This window comes from Sorex araneus, chromosome 8 (genome assembly GCF_027595985.1).
Source record: "Sorex araneus isolate mSorAra2 chromosome 8, mSorAra2.pri, whole genome shotgun sequence".
NCBI classification, from domain to species: Eukaryota; Metazoa; Chordata; class Mammalia; order Eulipotyphla; family Soricidae; genus Sorex; species Sorex araneus.
Genome location: NC_073309.1, coordinates 66,373,281 through 66,394,276, shown reverse-complemented (window position 1 = coordinate 66,394,276; position 20,996 = coordinate 66,373,281). Strand labels below are relative to the sequence as shown.

General features: G+C 48.7%; 1 protein-coding gene across 2 annotated transcripts in view; it reads left to right on the top strand.

Moving 5' to 3' along the window:
* The first annotated feature begins 981 nt into the window (after window positions 1-981).
* Window positions 982-20,996, top strand: part of SNX7 (sorting nexin 7) — a 108,564-nt gene continuing 88,549 nt past the window's right edge. For both annotated transcript variants that reach the window (XM_055145770.1, XM_055145771.1), the window contains exon 1: window positions 982-1,125. In XM_055145770.1, the coding sequence (XP_055001745.1) occupies window positions 994-1,125 (132 nt within the window). In that variant the 5' untranslated portion in view covers window positions 982-993. The remainder of the gene's footprint in view (window positions 1,126-20,996) is intronic.

Genomic DNA, 20,996 nt, shown 5'->3' with positions numbered 1-20,996 from the left:
GAGGACTCTGGTGGAAGGACATTGGTACTTGGTGGGCCTGATGTGTCCCCAAGAAATACAAACTGACTCAATGAAAACAAACTGCCTTTGAAACTCTTTCTGGGTTTATGGGAGAGGATTGGGAGAGAAGTATGGGAGTGAAGAACTTGAAGAGAACAAGTTCAGATGTGGAGAACGTTTCAGAACATATTTGGCATGGATTTTCCCACTGGTTTTGGAACGTAGGTTTAAAAAAAAAAATCAAAACCGAACAGGCTGAACGCATCGCTGCCTTGCAGAGTCCTTGCAGAGGCTGATGGCGATTTCTGGCTGGCACTGTCCCGTCCTCCTCGCCGTCCTCGCCAGCCGCTCAGCAACCTCCTGCTCCTTCACTCCGGGGGCTCTCCCGGGGGCGGGGGGCAGGTCCCCTTGAAAGCGGCTCGATGCAGTTTCTAAATACAACTCTGACTCGAGAGCGCCGGGACCGCAGAACCCGGTCACTGGGTCAAAAATCAATTCCCACCCCGCGCCTCCTGGGCCCGGGCCGTGTTTGCACTGGAAACGCCCCCGAGCTGGGTCACACTCGGAAACCTAACCGCCCGGTCCCGCTCCTGGACACGCGGCTTCCCTGGGGGTCGGCCGCCTCCCGGGCCCCCGAAGTTGGGGGGCATCTCCCCGGCTGCTCCCCGACCCACGAAGTTGGGGGGCACCTCCCCGGCTGCTCCCCGGGACCCCGCCCCGCGGAAAACGACGCTCCTTGGCGCCTGCAGTCGGGCGCTCGGGTCCCTGCCTTTCCCCCGGGCCGCGGGCGCTCGCCGCCCCCAGGCGCGCCCCGCGGGCCCCAGAGCGGGTGGGGCCGCCCCGGCTGCGCTCGGCCCTGCGGTTCCGCGTCTGCGCGGCGCGCGGGCCCGGCGGGGCCGGCCGGGGAGGCGCCGGCGCGCGGAGCCAATGGGCGCGCGCGGGGCGCGGGGCGCGGGGCGGGCGGCGGCGGCGGGCCGGGCGCGCACTGCGGGGATGGAGGCCGAGCGCGGGGCAGCGCGGCCGCGCGGCGCCGGGGACCCTCCCGGGGGCGGCGGCGGCGGCGGCCCCTGGGCGGAGGTGCTGGAGCTGGACGAGGACGAGGAGGACCTGGAGGTGTTCAGCAAGGTCAGGCGGCGCGTGCGGGAAAGTTCCCGGGCTGCGCGGGGAGTTGGTGGGAGCCCGGCGGGGGGCTGGGGGGGCGTCGGGGCGCCCCGACGCCGCGGGGTTGCGGCTTCCTCACCCGCTCTGCGCCCTTCCTTCCCGCACGGCCGGGGCGCGGAGTTTGCAAAGTTGGGATTCCCGTCCGCCTCTCGGACCCGGTCCCGGGTCTCGGCTCCCCTCCCGTGTCTCGGCTGCCCTCCCACCTCTCAGACCCCGTCCTGCGTCTCGGACCCCGTCCCGCGTCACCGATCCCTCCCGCATCTCGGACCCCGTCCCGTATTCCGGATCCCCTCCCGCGTCTCGGACCCCGTCCCGCTTCTCGGATCCCCGCCCCGTCCCCCTTTCGCACCCGGCCAGCCCCCGCGACGGTGCCCGAGCCCCGGCCGGCCCCAGGACCGCTGCCCAGGGCGGCTTCTCGCGGGCAGCGGCCGGCCCGGGCTCCGGGGGCGGGATCGGCCGAGGTAGGGGATGCCGCTGCTGCGGTGGCCGCGGGACCGGTGACCTGCGGGCCGAGGCTCCGGGCCGTCCCCTCTTTCGGAGAAGGGGAGTCGCGGGCGCGCACCCGGCTCCCGCCGCCTGTGCTCAGCGTCCTCCCGAGGCGGACCCCGCCTGCCACCCTCCCTCCGCTTTCGTTTTTCCCTTCTCCGTGGGACACGGGGCATCCAAAGTTCCCGCTGCCTGGCACGCTCAGAGGCGGGAAGGGGCGCGGCGAGTGGTGCACGTAGACGTGGTGCCCGGGACCGCTGGTGGCTCCTTCAGGGGTTCGGAGAAGAAAACTCTCCTTCTCTGCGGGGAAGTTTCGCTCCAGTTTCTCACGGGGCCACGGTTCGAAGCCCAGAGATAGGATCCGTATTAGTTACCTAGAGGACTGTGTAGGTAACTGTTACCTAGAGGTGGTAGGCGAATCTACGTTCATAACTTCGGCGTTATTCCACCAGAACCAATTAAAGTTAGGATGTGAACAAGCATATCCTCTCTCGGAGAACCGAGAGAGGTATGTGAACGATTCCCATTCTCCCCCTTATTTTTCCCTTTTCCTCCATCCCTCTCTCTCTCCCTTCCTCTTCCCTGCCTCCTTCTCTCCCTCCCTCCCTTTCCTGGACATGTGGGTTGGGATGGCTGTTTGTGCCACACCCCACAGTGAGTGCTCGGGCATACTCCTAGCTCTGTGCTCATTCCTGGAGGTACATGGGGCCCATATGGGTCTCTAGAGTTCTAAGTTGGCGTTGTCCTCCTGCAAGGAAAGTACCGCACCCCCTGTATTATCTCTCTGGCCCACAGTCCCCTCATTCTTAAAGTGAGGTGAAGATGGGAGTGGTCATTCTGGATGTGTTCAGGTTGAGCCTCTTGCTAAAAGTTATTTGGCCTTTCATAGAGTTTAACTGGACTTATTTTATATTCACTGGTAAAAAGTTAAACTAACTTTTTCTGTTATACGCAAATTTGATGTTTAGCTGGAGAGAGACGGCCACGTCTTCACATTCCCTTCTAAGCTATTAGTCTGTGAACGCAGCATGAGCCTCACTGCACAGGGAACCGTCCACTTGGGTGGCAGTTGGAGGGCGGGACAGGAGAAAGTTAGGAGTGGCAATTGTGAATCAGAATCATCTGAGATTGCTTTAAACTTGGCATTGGTCTCTCTCCTCCCAGATTCTAGAATTACACTTTTAATGATTGTCAGAGGTGGGTCAAAGTTGAAGTTAAAGGACATTTCAGATTTGCAGCACTTGGTTTGCTTCGGGAGTTAACTGAGGGCTAGGGATATTCTAGGTGGGAAGAGAATGGCAGCTTGTGGCCAGAGGCATTTCTACTTAAGCATTTTTGGTAGATTGCCTAAAGCTATTTCAGACAAAGCAATCCAGATTTCCAGGACTCCAATCATTTGTTGAGATTTCTATTTTTTTTTTCATTCTACGGGCAAGTTCATTTTCCCATATCATTTTGTATGAGTAATATGAGTTATTTTGTATCTTTTTATTTTTATTTTTTTTGCTTTTTGGGTTACACCCGGGGATACACAGGGGTTACCCTGGCTCTGCACTCAGGAATTACTCCTGGCGCTCAGGGGACCATATGGGATGCTGGGATTCGAACCTAGGTCGGCCTTGTGCAAGGCAAATGCCCTACCCGCCGTGCTATCGCTCCAGCCCCATTTTTGTATCCTTTTTAAGAGGGTAGACTTTAGTTCCTGGGTCTGCTGTGATGGTCAGTGTTGTGTAACTATCATTGTTCTTTGGAAAGTTAGAAAAGTGAAAGATGGCATCTGTGGAAACTGGCCTCATTGATTAAGGTAACACTATGTTGGTTGAAGTTGGAAACGGGTACATAAGACATTTTAAAATGAATTGTCTCTGTATGTTTCTGCAGTTTGACATTTTCAACCATTAACAACAGTCCAGAGATAAGCATATTCAGCATCTTCTCCATTTAGTTTCTCTCTCCACTGTCCTCTGTTCCTTCGTAGACCTCTACCGGCTGGAGGGTGGAATCAGCAATTACTTCTATTTCCACATTAGTCACCCTTTGGTATTTTGATATCTGCTGCTTTTATATTCAGTTAACACTTCCACTTGTGATTCTCCTTTTCTCTTTCCTCTAGATTATTTGTGGATTATTTCCTTCAGGGTAGGATATTGGCTCACTATTAATCTATTATTCCTTCCAAATATAAGAACATGATAAATACATATTAAATATTTTTAGGTAAGACGCTGTTTAATTATGCTTGGGGGCGAGGGGGAAGAGGTGAATTTTAGTTCCTACTACCACAATCTTGGAGTCCAGGTAGAAAATTGGTGGGAATATTCTAAATGGCAATATAAATATAAGCGCTCAAATATTTCAGTTTTCAAAACAATATAAATATAAATTCTCAAATATTTCAGTGAGGAAAAAACGATGTTAGATTTGAAGAGACCATAGGGACTACGGAGGATATTGACTTACAAGAATAATTATGGATACTGGAAGTGGGTGAACATAGCCAGTGATTTGAAAAGGAAAAAAGGATAAAAACACATCGGTAGGGGCTGGAGCGATAGCACAGCGGGTAGAGTGTTTGCCTTGCATGTGGCTGACCCGGATTCAATTCCCAGCATCCCATATAGTCCCCTGAGCACTGCTAGGAGTAATTCCTGAGTGCAGAGCCAGGTGTAACCCCTGAGCATCACCAAGTGTGACCCAAAAATCTGAAAAGGAAAAAAAACATCAATAGCAGAAAAATGGCGTTCAAATTGAGGGCTTCAAAAATTTTAATTTTAGGAAGAGAGGCTGTTTTCGCTGCATTTAGAGGTGAGTGTTCTTTTGGGAGAAATGTATTAAAATGCAATCAATTCCCCTTTTCAGAAAAATTAACTATTGTGTAGAAGAAATACTAGTTGAAGCAGCATAGGTAAGTGTCCCGTCCCGCGGGACTAAGTTATTCCAGGGTCTGAAGAGGCGCTACCTGAAATAGCAAGGGCGAGAAAGAAGAGGGAGACCAAGCAAGGAACTGTTGTCAAGGTCTCATTTATTGAAGGAAAGTATACAGAATATATAGGCTGAGGGGCAAGGCTTTTGCGAGGGGGCCAGGGTGGATCACGCGGGGCATTCGCGGGGCATTTGCGTAAGGGGGATCAGCAGACTGGAACATGATATGCCTGTCATCTTTGTGGGTCTCGCCCTTGGTACAGGATGTCTGTTACATAATACAATATCTTGGTGGGCACTCCCTGTCTGGGGAAATGGCTAAGTTCTCCTTTTCCCAGGGTCCCGGCCCCCCACATCTCCCCCTGTGTTTTTACATATGAAAAAATTGAGGGCTACTGAGAGCCGCCTGGGTAGGTGAGGTGCCGTGTCTTAGGCTATGTAACGTGCCTCCAGACCCGAGGGGGCAGGGGCTCTGTCTTAGGCTATGTGAGGGGATTCTTACTCTTGCCATCACTGTGCTCTTATATGTGGCGCTTGGTTATTTTTTCTGCCAGCCGCCCCCAAGGTGAAGCTAAGGGGAGGTTGCACAGGGTAAGCGCTTAGTGAAAATGTGATGGGGACTCAAGAGGTAAGGCCTCACACTACTCCCGTCATGGAGACCCCTTGCTGCTCCTACTCGAGTCTGGCGTTACACTATTTCCCGTCATAGGCTAACCTCACAGCTGACCCGAAGTGGGAGAGGGGTTGTCAGGGTGCCGTGTCCCTGGGAAATGAGCCCAGAGCCTATGGTACCAAGGGGACCCTAGTCTCTCGGCTAGGGGGGAGAAGTTGAGCCGGTCTGTCTCCGGGACTTGGTCAGGAACTCCCTCTTCAGGAGGCGGTATCGGTCCAAGGCGATGATAGTGAACAGCAACCGTGCTTCTGGTAGCCGAGTCGATCTGTGACTTAATAAAAGAGGTTAAGCGACTAAAGGCCCAAGGGCCAAAGGATAGTAGTATCAGGAGACCCACGAGGGGTCCCAAAAGACTAGGCAGTAGCGTGGACAGCCAGGGTGAAGTGGAAAACCAATTTTGATACCATGACTCCTGTTTTTCTCTAGCCCTTTTTCTTTCTTCCAGGCTCCTTTTGACTTTATTAATGCTATCCTGTACTAGACCTGTCTTGTCTGCATAAAAGCAGCATTCCTCTTTAAGGGCCACACAGAGTCCGCCCTCTTGTAAAAAAACCAAATCCAAACCTCTGCGGTTTTGTAAGACTACTTCAGAGAGGGAAGTTAAAGAGTCCTTTAGATCTTGCAGCCCTTTCTGCAGTTCCTGAATGTCTCTGTCTACAATCTGGCTGAGTTGATTGTACTGCTGTTTGGAAGTAATTAGGGAGGCAATGCCAGTGCCAGCGCCTGTAGCGCCTAGTCCTAAGACAACAGCTAGTGTTATTGCTGTGAGTGGTTCTCTCTTGTGGCGGGGTGAGACTGCCCCTTTTTCCCAAAAACTGAGAAAATCCTCAGGGTCATGAATGGAGAGCCTGGGAAACAGGCGGACCAGGACACAGTAGTCTCTAGTGCGCAAGAAGGCTTTGGTCTCGACATGAGTGGTAAGGCCAGTAGAGCAAGCGAAGTAAGTCTCTGGCGGGGCCGAGACATAGGTGAAAGAGGCGTCCACGCTCTGGGAGACATTACAAATGTCCTGCAATTCAAAAGGAGGGAGCATTTTGGGTCCTAGAAGACAAAGACCTGCACCGTGGACCTGACCTAAGGTAAGGCCGTGGTCCTCATCTGGGGCCCATCTCAAGGCCGCGGGGTCATTGGTGAATAAGACCTGAGCAAAAATTGCAACACCCTCATAAAAGGGGGGTCTTGGGGAAAAGCAAATCCAGCATTGCTCGTATCGGGCTGAATGGGTAGCATGAAGGGCTTCAACAGATGCATTCACCATTTCCAAAATTAGTTCAGAGGAGGAAGGGCTCCCTTCAGGAAGTGTGGGGCGAAAGTATGTGGGCATAGGCTTGGCAACTGGTGATTGGGCGTTCACCGGAGGGGGAGAGGGGTGTGGGTGTTCTCGGGAAGGGGGGTGAAAGGCTGGGTTAGGCCCGACAGCCGCTTTTTGTAGGTTGGGAAGTTCTTTTAGAAGACGGATACTAAAAAGCAGACCAAAATCCCTATAGGCCATGTAGAGGCGCAGTCCCCATTGCAGGTCTCGAGAACTAAGCCAATCATGTTGTCTACCACTGGCTGTGAAAGAAATGACAATGGGGTTACACCAGCCATTGGCGGGGCTCAAGTGGTCGCATGGCTCTCCGGGGAATTCGTTGACATGCCATAACCGGTACTTGGAGGGGCTGAAGTCTGGGGGGCGTTTTACAGTGATAAAGTCCCAGGAGGAGGAGGGGTTCCAGTACGTAGTGCCGGTGGTTTCGCAACCCCAAGAGGCACAAAAATAGTCAGAGGCCTGGCCGCATTGATATGAGAGCGAGTGGTCTCGATGGGGGCCTGGACACACATAAAAGTCAGTGTGAGTAAGTTCTGCTCGTGTACTATAGCAACCACAGCCGGGTATGCCTGTAGTGAAGCAACGATCAGAAAGGTCAGGGGTCCTATCCAGGGGCCAGAGATACTCATGTGTGCTCCAGTCAGGGCTGGCTCCTAGGGCCAGCTGACACAGGTCCACTCTAAGCTCGGGCCAGTGGGGTTGAGTGCCAATGGAAGAGGAGGCATAGACAGCATCGCCCGCTTCATTCACAACCAACCAAGTATAGTTAAAAAGTTGGTAGACTGAGGCGGAAGTTGGCGACGCCCAGGCAAAAAATAGCCAAGTCCACAAAAACAGCATCTGAGGCAGGTCCATGATGTCTCCTGTAAGAGAACAGAAAAGTCTGTCTCAGGGGTGGTTTCCCCTGGTTCAATAATATAATTTAACTAATCTTGTGGGGAGTCACTTGACTCCTGGGGTTTGTTATATAATTTTACCAATCTCTCAGGGAGCCATCTAGCACCCTGATTTTTGTTGTCATATACACAGACATGTCCTTTTCCCCAAATGAGGGCGGGGTCAGGGCCGTGCCATGAACCGGTGACAGGGTCTTTCCAGAGTATTTGAGCATAATTATCCTTAGAGGAGGGGTGCCACAGGCGATCGGCCGCCGAGCGACCGGCGTCATCCAGTGTAAGAAAATTCAGGACGAACAGGGCATGAGAAAGCAAGAGGCGAGAATTGCCCTTGAAGGTGTACAATGTCTCCTGAGCCTGCAGCTTTAGGAGAGTGTTTTTGAGTGTCTGGTGGGCACGTTCAACAATGCCTTGACCCTGGGGGTTGTATGGAATGCCGGTGACATGTTTAATTCTCAGCCGAGCACAAAAGTCTTTGAATTTTTGGCTTGTATAACCAGGACCATTATCAGTCTTAATAATCTTGGGCTGTCCCATTATTGCAAAAGTAGACAGCATGTGGGTAATCACATGTTTAGTAGCTTCTCCCGCTAGTGCTGAAGCGGAAAGGAATCCGCTAAAGGTATCAATAGTAACGTGAACATATTTAAGCTTGCCAAAGGTGGGGATATGAGTAACATCCATCTGCCAGAGTTCACCAGGGATAAGCCCTCTGGGATTGACACCATAGTGAGGTTCAGGCATGAAAGGTAGGCAGGTCTTGCAGCCTTTAACTATAAGCCGGGCTTGCTCTCTGGTAATGCCAAACATCTGGCGTAATGTGGAGGAATTTAAATGATGAAGGGCATGGGCCTCCTGCGCGTCCTTGAACGGATCAGGAGTTAGTGCTAGAGCAACAAGGCGCGTGGCTTTATCTGCCAAATCGTTGCCCTGTGACAAAGGTCCAGGTAAATCAGAGTGTGCACGAATGTGCCCAACAAAGAAAGGGTGGGACCGACAACGGATGCATTTTTGAATGTCAGAAAACAGCTGGAAAGTAGCAGAGGATGGTTGAATGGAAGGAACCGTTTCCAAAACAGTTAATGATCTAACAACATACTGGCTGTCTGAGAATAGATTAAATGCTTGTAAAGGAAACATTTGAAAGACTTTAAGAGCTGCAAACAATTCCACTAACTGAGCAGAGGTAAAAGGAGTTTTGATGGGATATGCCCTACCATGGACGACGTAAGCAGCTATCCCGTTTTGTGAGCCATCAATAAACAAGGTTAGGGCCCCAGGGATGGGTCTTGAGACGGTGTTTTTGGATATAATAAAGGGGGTAGTCTTAAGAAATTGTAAAAGCTTGTCCCCAGGCAGGTGTGTGTCAAACTGACCCTGATAGCTAGACAACAAGACTGCCCAGTCGTCATGACGGCTCTGTAGCCATCCAATTTGTTCTTTAGAATAAGGGGTGATAATCATGTCAGGGTCACGCCCAAAATATCTGACAGCAGTTTTTAGTCCAGAAAAGATCAATTGTCCCACTAGCAGAGGATAAGGAGGCAGAACCTTAGAGAAGGACGCAGGCATATGAATCCACATAAGGGGTTGTTTTTCCTGCCACAGCAGGCCAGAAGGCAAGTAAGGGGATGTGAAAATAATGAGATATAGGACTTTGGAAGGGTAAAAATAGCCACAACTCTGTTGTGCAATGGCGGTTTCAACAAGTTTCAGGGCTTCCTCAGCCTCTACAGAGAGGGACCGAGGAGAAGTAGGATCTGGGTCACCACGGAGTATATCAAATAAAGGTTTAAGTTCCCCAGTAGTTAATTTTAAGTAAGGTCGAAGCCAATTTATATCCCCCAATAATTTTTGAAAATCATTGAGGGAAGTGAGAGAGGACCGTCTGATCTGAATTTTCTTTGGGTGTATGAGGGAGGGGTCAAGCTGAAAACCCAAAAAGAGGAACGGATACTGAGTCTGAATTTTGTCCGGGGCGATAGTAAAGCCGCGGTTTTGAAGGGCTAAAACTATTTCTTGCGTAACCTGCTGCACTTCTGCAGGGGAAGCTGCGGCAATCAGTAAATCATCCATGTAATGAATAATATATGCAGAGGGGAAAAGCACCCTAAAGGGGTCAATAGTTTGGGCTACATAGCGCTGGCAAAGAGTAGGGCTATTAGCCATGCCTTGCGGAAGGACCTTCCACTGAAAGCGAGGGTTGGGTCCTATATGATTAGTAATCGGAACTGAAAAAGCAAAGCGTTTGCAATCCTCGGGGTGTAGGGGAATGGAAAAAAAGCAATTTTTTATGTCTATGATTATTTTTTGAAAGCCTGAGGGTATAGCAACTGGAGTTGGGAGTCCAGGTTGTAACGCGCCCATAGGTTGCATGGTCTTATTTACACTCCTAAGGTCTTGCAACAACCTCCAAGTCCCATTTTTCTTTTTAATCACAAATATGGGGGTATTCCAAGGGGAAGTAGAAGGTTCAAGGTGGCCTAAGCATAATTGCTCCTGCACCAGCTCACAGGCTGCCTTGACCTTTTCTAGGGGCATGGACCACTGATCAATCCAGACGGGTTCATCAGATTTCCAAGATATTTTGTCAGCCTGGAGTGCAGGAGAGCCAGTGGTCCTTATGAAAAAAGGTTAGGATCGGATCCCAACCCAGCCCTTCCTATTATAGGGGTGAGCTCAATAGGCTCTTTAATACCTTGCTCGTTCCTGCCCAGCCCTTTTCCCGGCCGATAGCCCTGTTGGAGCATCTGTCTGGTGACCATCTCATTTGGACTGCACATCATGAGTCCCATTTTACTTAAGATATCCCGGCCCCAAAGGTTGATAGGGAGATTCTCAACGACATAGGGCTGAACGAGGCCAGTATTACCATCTTCATCCTTCCATGTTAGAATCTTAGCACTTTGTAATGTACTTTGGGTCTGCCCAATTCCTTGTAAGTGAGTGGCGGTGGGGCTCAAAGGCCATGCTGAAGGCCAGAAATTTCGAGAGAGAACCGTGGCATCAGCGCCAGTATCAATCAAGCCACGGAAGGGCTTCCCGTCCAACCAAAGAATCATCATGGGTCGAGAGTCATTTAATTTGCGGACCCACATAACATGGGGAGCCTCTTGGGTATTTGAGGCCTCACTTGGCTCAGGCATGTTGGAAGAAGCCGGTTGCTTAATTACAGGAAGTGGCAAGGCCTGAGCTAAGCGGATTCCAGGGCGGATGGTCAAAGGGCCACTGAATGCAGATACAAGGAGTTTAATTTCTCCTAGGTAGTCAGAATCTATGATTAGAGGAATCACCGCCAAGCCTTCAAGTGAGGTCGAGGCACGTCCGATGATAAGGAAAAAGGCGCCTTGGGGCGGGGGACCAGACTGACCTGTTGGAATGATCACAGGGCCTTCCTCAGGGGTTATAATCCGGGTGGTGGAGGAACACAGGTCCAATCCTGCTGTCCCTGAGATGAGGGAAGCAGAGTTCGCGGGGCGGGGATTGGGTACCGCTGAGGAGCCTGTTGGAGCGGGTGAGGCACGTAAGGGCCCCGCGCAGGGGCCCTCCGCCCGTTTCCCTGGCCCTGGGAATAACCTTGAGGAAAACCAGACACAATAAGGCGACCTTCCCTGTCCGTTAAGGACCGGCATTCCTTGGCCCAATGCTTTCCACGACGGCATTTTGGGCAAAGGGTGGGTGGTTGAGATCGCCGGTCCCCCTGTAATGGAACGGGGGGAGCAGGAAGTGGATGAGGACATTCCTTAGCAAAGTGTCCTGGTTGGCCGCAGCGGAAGCAAAATTTAGACGTATTAGGGGGTGTAAATGTCCGGCCCTGAAATACCGCCCCAATGGCTAAATTGATAGACCTTGTAACTTGATGAGAAAAACCATCCACGTCACTACACAATTTTATCATGCCTGAGAGTTCCAAATCTTTAACCTTTCCTCTAAGCGCCTCTCTACAGGCAGCATTGGCATTCTCATAAGCCAAATGCCGTACTAGAATCCCTTCGCCTTCGTTAGGACCAAGAATTCTTTCTGCTGCTTCCTGCAGTCGTCCAACAAACTGAGCAAAGGGTTCTTGTTGTCCCTGTACTATCTTAGTTAATGGTGTAGAGACCGCTCCTGTGGATGGAACGGCTCTCCAAGCGGTAAGTGCAGCTTGTGCTGTTTGGGAAAGAATCCCAGGGGGAAGCTTCTTCTGCTTTTCTTCATCTGCAAAATGCCCGCGGCCGCTGATTTTATCGGCCGTCCAGGCGGCAATGGGACTGAGGGGGTTCTTCCTGTTTTTGCTTGCCATATGTTCGGCCCTATCATAAAATTCAGACTTCCAGGTGAGGTATTGCCCACGGGAGAGGACTGACTGGGCCACCTTATGCCATTCGGCTGGGATTAGAAAGCCAGGTTCAGCAAGTCCTTCCAGAAAATTAAGGGTAAAGGGCGCGTGGGGGCCATAATTTTTGACTGCAGCATGCAGTTCTTTTAGATCTTTCAGTGAGATGGGCTTAAAGGGCAGCGAGGTGGAGTCAGGGGGTGCAGGTGCCACGGCCTCATTATCCTCTCCTTCTTCCCCTTCCTCCTCCCCTTCTTCCTCATTCGGTGGTCCCCCCTCGGCATCGAGGCCAGGTGCCTGTGGGCTGTTTGGAAGCAGCTGGGCGCGAGACCTGGTTAAAATGGGAAAGGTGAGCGCCTTCTGTTTAGTGGGCTTTTTGGCATTCCGGGGATTGAAACCTTTAACTAAGGCCTCCTGGGTCTCCTGAACCTGCAAGGTGAGATCATTAAGCTCTTGGTGAAGGGTAAGAACCTGGCGAAGACCTCCTAGCTGAGCCTGCAAGGCAGCCCTAGTCCGAGACAGGTCACGTAAGGCAGAGACAGGCAGTAGGCTCAAAGAGGACTCTGGGGCGTAAGGAGGGGGACGATATCTAAAGGCTCGAGAAAGGTAGATATTAGGCTCCCAGAGATCAGGTGGAAATCTGTCACGATCATAGGCAGCAGCCTCTGCATCAAGTTCAGCCTGAGCAGTAGGATCAAGAGGTTCCAGAGGAGAGGGCTCTTCAGGAGGGGCAGAGGTGAGAGCGGGGAAGAGAGATTTCTGTGTTTCCGGGAGAGCCCGGGATTTATCATCTAGAGTGTCGGACTCGGGGCCAGGCATATCCAAAATAATGGAGGGACAGGGAGTGGAAGATTTTTGGGGGGTCGGTGAGAGGGGGAGAGGGTCAGTCTGCGATCCAATATTTGAACGAGAAAGGGGCCTAGTCAGGCGAAGGAAATCAGAGACCAGACTGAGGAGGTGAGACCCTCCTGTCTCCCTCAAAGGACCGACTATTACCTCACGAACCAAGGCCCAGTAACTAAAAACAGACTCAGGAATGGCGTGTCCCTTATTTAAAAGATCATTGAGTTCTGTCCCGACCTTATCCCATGAACGGGGATCAATGGCGGGACCTGTCAATACTAACCACGGACAAGAAACATCAATAAAAGAAAAAAATTTTACCAGATCTTTTTTCTTAACCCGTACTCCTCTTTCCCTGAATGAATTTTTGAACTCCTTAATAAAGCTCTGTTCCTTAGATAATGAATGGCCCATGCTGAATGGGACGGCATATGAATAGGTACCTTTTTTTTTTTATATCCCCCGCCTCCGAAGGTCGCTCGGGCAGCACTGATCCTTCGGGGGCCTTCTCCGTTGCTGGCGCCGTCCGGTAGTTGGCCGTGCTTCAGGTCCCTGTTGAGGGCGCCACTTGTCCCGTCCCGCGGGACTAAGTTATTCCAGGGTCTGAAGAGGCGCTACCTGAAATAGCAAGGGCGAGAAAGAAGAGGGAGACCAAGCAAGGAACTGTTGTCAAGGTCTCATTTATTGAAGGAAAGTATACAGAATATATAGGCTGAGGGGCAAGGCTTTTGCGAGGGGGCCAGGGTGGATCACGCGGGGCATTCGCGGGGCATTTGCGTAAGGGGGATCAGCAGACTGGAACATGATATGCCTGTCATCTTTGTGGGTCTCGCCCTTGGTACAGGATGTCTGTTACATAATACAATATCTTGGTGGGCACTCCCTGTCTGGGGAAATGGCTAAGTTCTCCTTTTCCCAGGGTCCCGGCCCCCCACAGGTAAGTAGGTCACAGTGAAGCAGTAAGATGCTTATCAAGCACTGGGTAAATGATAGTTCTTATTTTTGGCCTTTGAAAAGTATTACAGAGAATATTTGAAAGGTGTTCAGGCCTGTGGGTGTGTGGAAGGTATTCAGGGTCTGGGTGTGTGGAAGGTATTCAGGGTCTGGGTGTGTGGAAGGTATTCAGGGTCTGGGTGTGTGAAAGGTATTCAGGGTCTGGGTGGTGGAAGGTATTCAGGGTCTGGGTGTGTGGAAGGTATTCAGGGTCTGGGTGTGTGGAAGGTATTCAGGGTCTGGGTGTGTGGAAGGTATTCAGGGTCTGGGTGTGTGGAAGGTATTCAGGGTCTGGGTGTGTGAAGGTTCTCAGAGTCTGGGTGAGTGATAGATACTCAGGCTCAGGGTCAGAGTCGTCCATGCCCGGCCTCAGTTATTCCTTGGTTTCCATCGTTGTATGTGTACCCACAAGGCCTCTGGGCGTGATCTTGACCAAACCAAGCTATTCCGGAGCATCAGATGAAATCTTTAGCGTCTCCAAAAGTCAGTGAAGTTTCAGGTGCAATTACTTTCATCACCACTGGTCATTTTTGTGAAGTCACAGAATGCAGGCCTGGTCCTCTCACCCAGAGAGATCAAGAAATATGCCTTTGAAGAATAACTGAGGAAAGGAAAATTCTGGAAAGAGAGGTCAGTAGGCTTGGCTTCCTTCCCCATTTAAGCTACCCAAACGACAGGGCTATTTATAGACACATGTTTACAGACATGACATAGAGAATGGAGGTGATTAAACGCTTACTCTTGGTTTTGAGTCACACTAGCAGGACCCGGGGACTGTTCCCAGCTCTCTGGTTCTAGGGAGGACTCACTTCCAGAAGTGCTCAGGGGAGCCTTGTGGTGCCTCAGGCCAAACCTGGACTCCCTCAGGCAAAGCATGTATTCCAGCTCTTTGAGCGCTCTCCCTGGCCTGTGTTTATAATTAATAAAAGAAAGAAAATGTTATTTTAATGGCAGCACTGTAGCACTGTTGTCCTGTTCATCGATTTGCTTGAGCGGGCACCAGTAACGTCTCCATTGTGAGACCTGCTGTTACTGTTTTTGGCATATCGAATACACCATGGGTAGCTTGCCAGGTTCTGCCATGTGGGCAGGATACTCTCAGTAGCTTGCCAGGATCTCTGAGAGGGACAAAGGAATCAAACCCGGGTTGGCCGCATGCAAGGCAAATGCCCTACCTGCTGTGTGTGTGTTTGGGAAAGGGAAATTTTCATAGAAAAGAAGATTGTTGAAACATCTAGCTCCTGGATCTCTGTCAGTCCAGAAATTCAGAGGATCCATGGATGGATTCAATTTTATTATTTAATATTTTTTTTCTTTTTAAAAACTATTCAGGGCAAGAGCACAGCGGGTAGGGCATTTGCCTGGTATGTGACCAACCCGGGCTCGATTCCTCTGTCCCTCACGGAGAGCCCGGCAAACTACCAAGAGTATCTTGCCCGAACGACAGAGCCTGGCAAGCTCCTCGTGGCGTATTCGATATGCCGAAAACAGTAACAACAATTCTCGCAATGGAGATGTTACTGGTGCCCACTCGAGCAAACTGATGAGCAACAGGATGACAGTGCTACAGTGCTATTTAGAGGCATTGGAAGTGTGGGGATGAACTTTTCATATTTGTTCTTTGTACTGGTTTTAGTTCTTCCCACATACCCGTATCGGTAGTGTTCCTCATAGAAATCAGTTTCCTGCAGCAGTTGGAATAAAGAACTTCATGAAAGAACTCTTTAAAGAAATTGTGTAAGGATTCGAGGACTCAGCCGCAAGTGGCAGTAGCCAAGCACCGTTAGTAACAGCCCTGGCGCCCTTGGAAGAGGAAGAAAAATGGGGATAATGATGCTGGAATCCAAGGAGAGTTAGAGATGTGGGGAAGTGAAAGCATTTGCAGAGTGATGGAGCTAGACATGTGCTGCTGCTGGCAGTGAGGTGACAAGCAAGGAGTAGGCAGGGGGACATTCACTGCGCTCTTTTTCCCCTGCCTGTGGCTGCCCCGGGGTGAGCTATTAGGATCTCATCCTAAGGGTCAGCCTCTAAGGACATAGGGATAGATGGGTGAGAAATAGGGCCTGGGATGGCTCGATGTGTAAAGACTGTCAGCATAGTTCATTGTACAGATGTGTGGAGGGGGTCTGTGGATAAAGATGGCCGCATGACTCTCTCCCAACCCAGGTAGACTTCTGTGATGGGACCTGCCACTTGTCCATCAGCAGGCGGGAACTCTGAGTCAGCCAGGGACAGGGGCTGCTTTGACAGGACGTTGTGGTAGAGGTGATGTGATGTGGTCTCTAGGATTAAGTCATGCAAGAAAATGAGGTCCTGCTTTGTGTAGTGGGTCACGATAAGTATTAGGAAGGCCGATAAACTGTCAGGATGTGCAGGTCACGTGGGGAGAAGTGTCCATGTTCCATGCTCACCGCCCCAGCCCAGCTCAGCCCTACCCAGCACAGAGCGGATGGATTGTGAGTGACGAGATCAACATGATTGCCCTGCTGCCTGCATGTAAAACAGTCCTGTTGGATATGCTTTTGTGGTTTGTTTTTGGGTCTGACAATGTTAAGAATGTTGCCTATATAAATTTATGGTAATAGTGTCAGCATGCGTCATGCAACTTCAAAAATGACACACGTAACAGGAATAGTCTTTCAGGTGGATGTGAGAAATGATTTCAGCCTTCAACGTTAACGGCCCCCCTACCCCGCATCAAATCTCAGCTGTGACCCCGTGTGTAATGGGTGGAGAGAGAAGCATTTTCACCTAAGTGCTGTCTCAGTTCTTGTGTAATAAGCTAGTGAATATAATGAAATGAAAAATAATAGGATTGTTTAATTAAAATATCAGAATTAGTACTAAGTTTGGGAGACAACCATACGCTGCAACAGAAAGTATAGCTATAGGTAATCCAGTGCATGACATAACCGGTCTTTCATATCTTTATCAGAATACTGTGTTCAGCAGTAGTGTATGAGAATTGATTGGGAGAAATAGAAAGTCCTAATGGAAGCTCTGTTAGTCCCAGTAAATAAACAGTCGAGACACAAGCATAGCAGGTCTGACTAGACTGTAGCTCTACAGTGCGTTTAGAATCTGGGCTCCTCCATTTTTTTTTCTTTTTTTAAAAATTTATTTATTTTTAATTAGTGAATCACCGTGAGGGTACAGTTACAGATTTATACATTTTTTTCCATTGGAATTATCTTTAATATCACCAATCATATTTAGGCAACAATTTGGAAAAATCTAATACTGGATTGACATTTCCAAAGATAAGCATCTGTCATATTACATTTCTTTTTTTAAAATTTTTTTTTATTTTTAATTAGTGAATCACCGTGAGGGTACAGTTACAGATTTATACAATTTTGTGCTCATGTTTCCCTCATACAAGGTTCGAGAACCCATCCCTTCACCAGTGCCCATTCTCCACCACCAGTAAACCCATCATCCCTCCCACCCTCCCCAAACCCATCTCTCCCCACCCCACCCTGCCACTGAGGCAGGGCATTCCCTTCTGTTCTCTCTCTCTAATTAGCTGTTGTGGTTTGCAATAAAGGTGTTGAGTGGCCACTGTGCTCAGTCTCTAGCCCTCATTCAGCCCATAACTCCCTTCCCCCGCATGGCCTTCGACTACATTATAGTTGGTGATCCCTTCTCTGAGTTGCCCTTTCCCCAGAATGTGAGGCCAGCCTCCAAACCATGGAGTCAACCTCCTGGTACTTATTTCTACAATTCTTGGGTGTTAGTCTCCCACTCTGTTATTCTATATACCATAGATGAGTGCAGTCTTTCTATGTCTGTCTCTCTCTTTCTGACTCATTTCACTCAGCATGAAACTTTCCATGCCGATCCACTTATATACAAAATTCATGATCTCCTTTTTTCTAACAGCTGCATAGTATTCCATTGTATAGATGTACCAGAGTTTCCTCAACCAGTCATCCATTCTAGGGCATTTGGGATTTTTTCCAGATTCTGGCTATTGTAAACAGTGCTGCGATGAACATATAAGTGCAGATGTCGTTTCGACTATACTTTTTTGCCTCTCTGGGATATATTCCCAGCAGTGGTATTGCTGGGTCAAATGGGAGCTCCATTTGTTAATTATTCCCTTGGGTTTTCTTGGGCCAGTAACTTAACCTATCAATGCTTCAGGTTTTCCCCCTCCTAACTCCCTCCCTCCCTCCTCCCTCTCTCCTTCCTTCCTTCCTTCCTTCCTTCCTTCCTTCCTTCCTTCCTTCCTTCCTTCCTTCCTTCCTTCCTCCCTCCCTCCCTCCCTCCCTCCCTCCCTCCCTCCCTCCCTCCCTCCCTCCCTCCCATGTTTGGAACCACACTTGGCTGTGTTCAGGGTTTATACCAGGCACTGTGCTCAGGGGGTCATTTCTGGCAGGCCCTTGGGTGCATCATATGTTGTGCTAGAGAATGAACCCAGGTCAGCCATATTTAGGGCAACCCATTGCACTATCTCTCCAGCCCACGCCTCAGTTTTTGTCTGTAGGATGAGGTAGAAGTATAAGTATGCGAATGAAGTGACTTACTGTGTGTCAGCTCCCGTGAATGAGCATTGAGCTCACCGAGCGTTGGTCATATGTCTGCAGCCGCCGTGGCACCTGGTTGTCCAACAACACTGTGATAAAGGACATGTTCTGTGTTGGCCCATTTGATGTGACAGTCACTAGTGAGTTTTGAGCACTTAAAATGTGGCTGTGTTATCTGAGGAAGTGATTTTTTTTTCTTTTTTGCTTTTTGGGTCACATCTGGTGTGATACACAGGGGTCAACTCCAGGCTCTGCACTCAGGAATAACTCCTGGTGGTGCTTGGGGGACCATGTGGAATGCTGGGAATCGAACCCAGGTTGGCTGCATACAAGGCAAATGCCCTAGCCACTGTGCTATCGCTCCAGTCCCGAAGGAAGTGATTCTTAATTGTACTTATTCAATTGACTTTGAAATATTAATAGCCCCCCTGTGTCTATGAGTTTGAAGAGAACTAAAGGCCTACAGAATTAAGTATTTTTTTAATAGCTTGGGGTATGGTTACTTTTCAAATGTATTTGAATAAGTTAATGCCTTTCTGTCTTAATCGAGTGAAATATATAAAGAACTACACTGTTTCATATATATTCATGTGTGTAGATGGTCCATAAATGAATGCACATGTATTTATATGTTGTATATACAGAGAGCGAGCCTGTAATCTTGTGTGTGTGTGATGTGTGTGTATTGCATATGTGTGCATGCTCTATTTTTAAACTTACTGAAAATAAAAATGCAGTATTATAAAAGGAGATTCTACTGAATTCTACCTTAGTGGGTCTTTATTCTAATCCTGCAAAACAAACAGCAACCAAGGAACCAATAAAACAAGGGAAAATTCAGGATATTTCTATTTTTCTCACTGGAAGCTCTACTTTCTACCATCACAGTCTTTTTATATGTTAAGTATTTTATTTCTCCCAGAGTAGAGAGAGTGGGTGAGTGAAAAAAAGAAAAGAAAAAAGAAATTAAGACCTTATAGTGAATATGTATGATAAACAGTAGTTAAAACAAGGAATCTTCAAAAGTTTGTAAGACTCTGTATGGGACCATGTTATGTAGCACATTTCTAGTTGTTTTCAGTGCCTGGAAGATCAGTATACACAAATAAGAAGACATTGAATAGAAACAAAGGGCATATTTTCCAGGCCACGTGGATCACTGATTGTATTGTAATGTTAGCTGTCCCTCCCATTTCATGATCGTGTATTTCACAAATTGGCAAAAGTAGAATGTCTCATCTCTGGATGCCAGGGCCCTATACTGATTCTTTGGAATGCTGTGTTGATTTGGAGCCCAAGATCTAGTCAAGGTTTAGCAGAGGAAGACTTGGGTCTGTCAGCACTGAGAGCACTGGAGCACTGGCTCCATTCCCATAAATAATGCAGTGTTGTCCTAAGACTAGTGCAGACGTAGCCGTCGTCTTACAGTACATTTGCCACTTTGAGGTAAAAGGGATTCTCTGATGTTATGTTCTGCCAACCAGTGCCTCTAAAGAAAGACTGAGGAAGAGTAGAAAGTAATTTAGATTGGCAAACAGTCCCCACACAAAACCTGGGCTAATTTTTCAAGCCACTTTTTAATCAGGGGTCATGACTATCTAGGTATGCTAATTATTTGTTGATGTGTTGATGATGAAGGCAAAACTAGATCAGCAGCATCAAAAGGGTGGGATCAAATTCTAGCTCCATTTACGGAAGCATATTTTATTGGAAGGCTCAAAAAAGAAAGGGATTACTCAGCAAATACGGATTGTATATAAAAAAAATTCTCTAGCACAACTAGATGACCATTTGTCCCAGAGGAGAAGGCGGAGAAGTCCCAGAAGGAGAAGAACTCTTTCTTCCCACTAGAGAGACAGTTAAGCAAGGAATTTGAGCTTACTAAACTTAACTGCAAGACCAGTGAAAGTCGAAGTTAAGTGGTCTTTTTTATCAACTTAATTCCTAAATCAGTCTGTATTTCACAGTCCTTTATTTTATTTCTCTTGTCACCCTTCTGATATTCAGCTTAGTTTTTCACTAATGATGTGACTGTTTTTGCAGGTATCTATGATAGCCCGTTTGTATTTCTTTTTATTTTCCCCTTTTACTCATTAGTCATGTTCTAATTTTTGAAACTTTTCGCTCTCTGAAAAGTTTACTGTGGCTTTAGTTTCTAGGATCATTTTTGACATTATTGCCCTCTTCCCATCCCCACTGCTAGAATCAGAATACATATGAGGTTTCCTCTGAAAACCATGACAGTAGCCTTTTAAGGGCTTCAGCTGAGCTTCTGCTTCTTTTCTGTTTGTGCATTTGCTGCAGATGGATGCTTCAGGGTAAGAGCCCTGACGCGCACATTTTGCCTTTCATAGCACTTGGTGATCAGACGGCATCCTGGTTCTTCAGCTTCCTCCCCTTAGCCTTACTACTCGAGTAGGTTCCAGGAATCTGGTGCATCGCTCATGAGCTTGTTGAAGATGCTTCGTCAGATCCCACACCAGTCTTCAAGAATCAGAATTTGCTTCTTCGCAGGATTCCCTAGTGATTGGTGTGCACTTTAGCAATTTGAAAAGCACTGGCTTGCCAGAATGGGAATGTACTTTCTTTTATTTTCCTTGCTTTTGTGTAATTACAGTTGGGTCAACAAAACAAGTCTCTTTTTAATTTTTATAGCGAAATATCAAGCTAAGTCTTTCCCAAGAGCTTTATTTTCCAGCTAGAATTAGTTTTCCTTCCCCTTTCTTCGACATAATATTGTTGTTTCTTGTCTGTTTTCAGTTTATTCAAATTTTTTTTTACAGATCCATGGGTGATCTTTGGGCTTTCCACGTTTAAGGCACATGCTCTACCCAATGGACAGAAAATAATTCTCTGCGGCTCAACA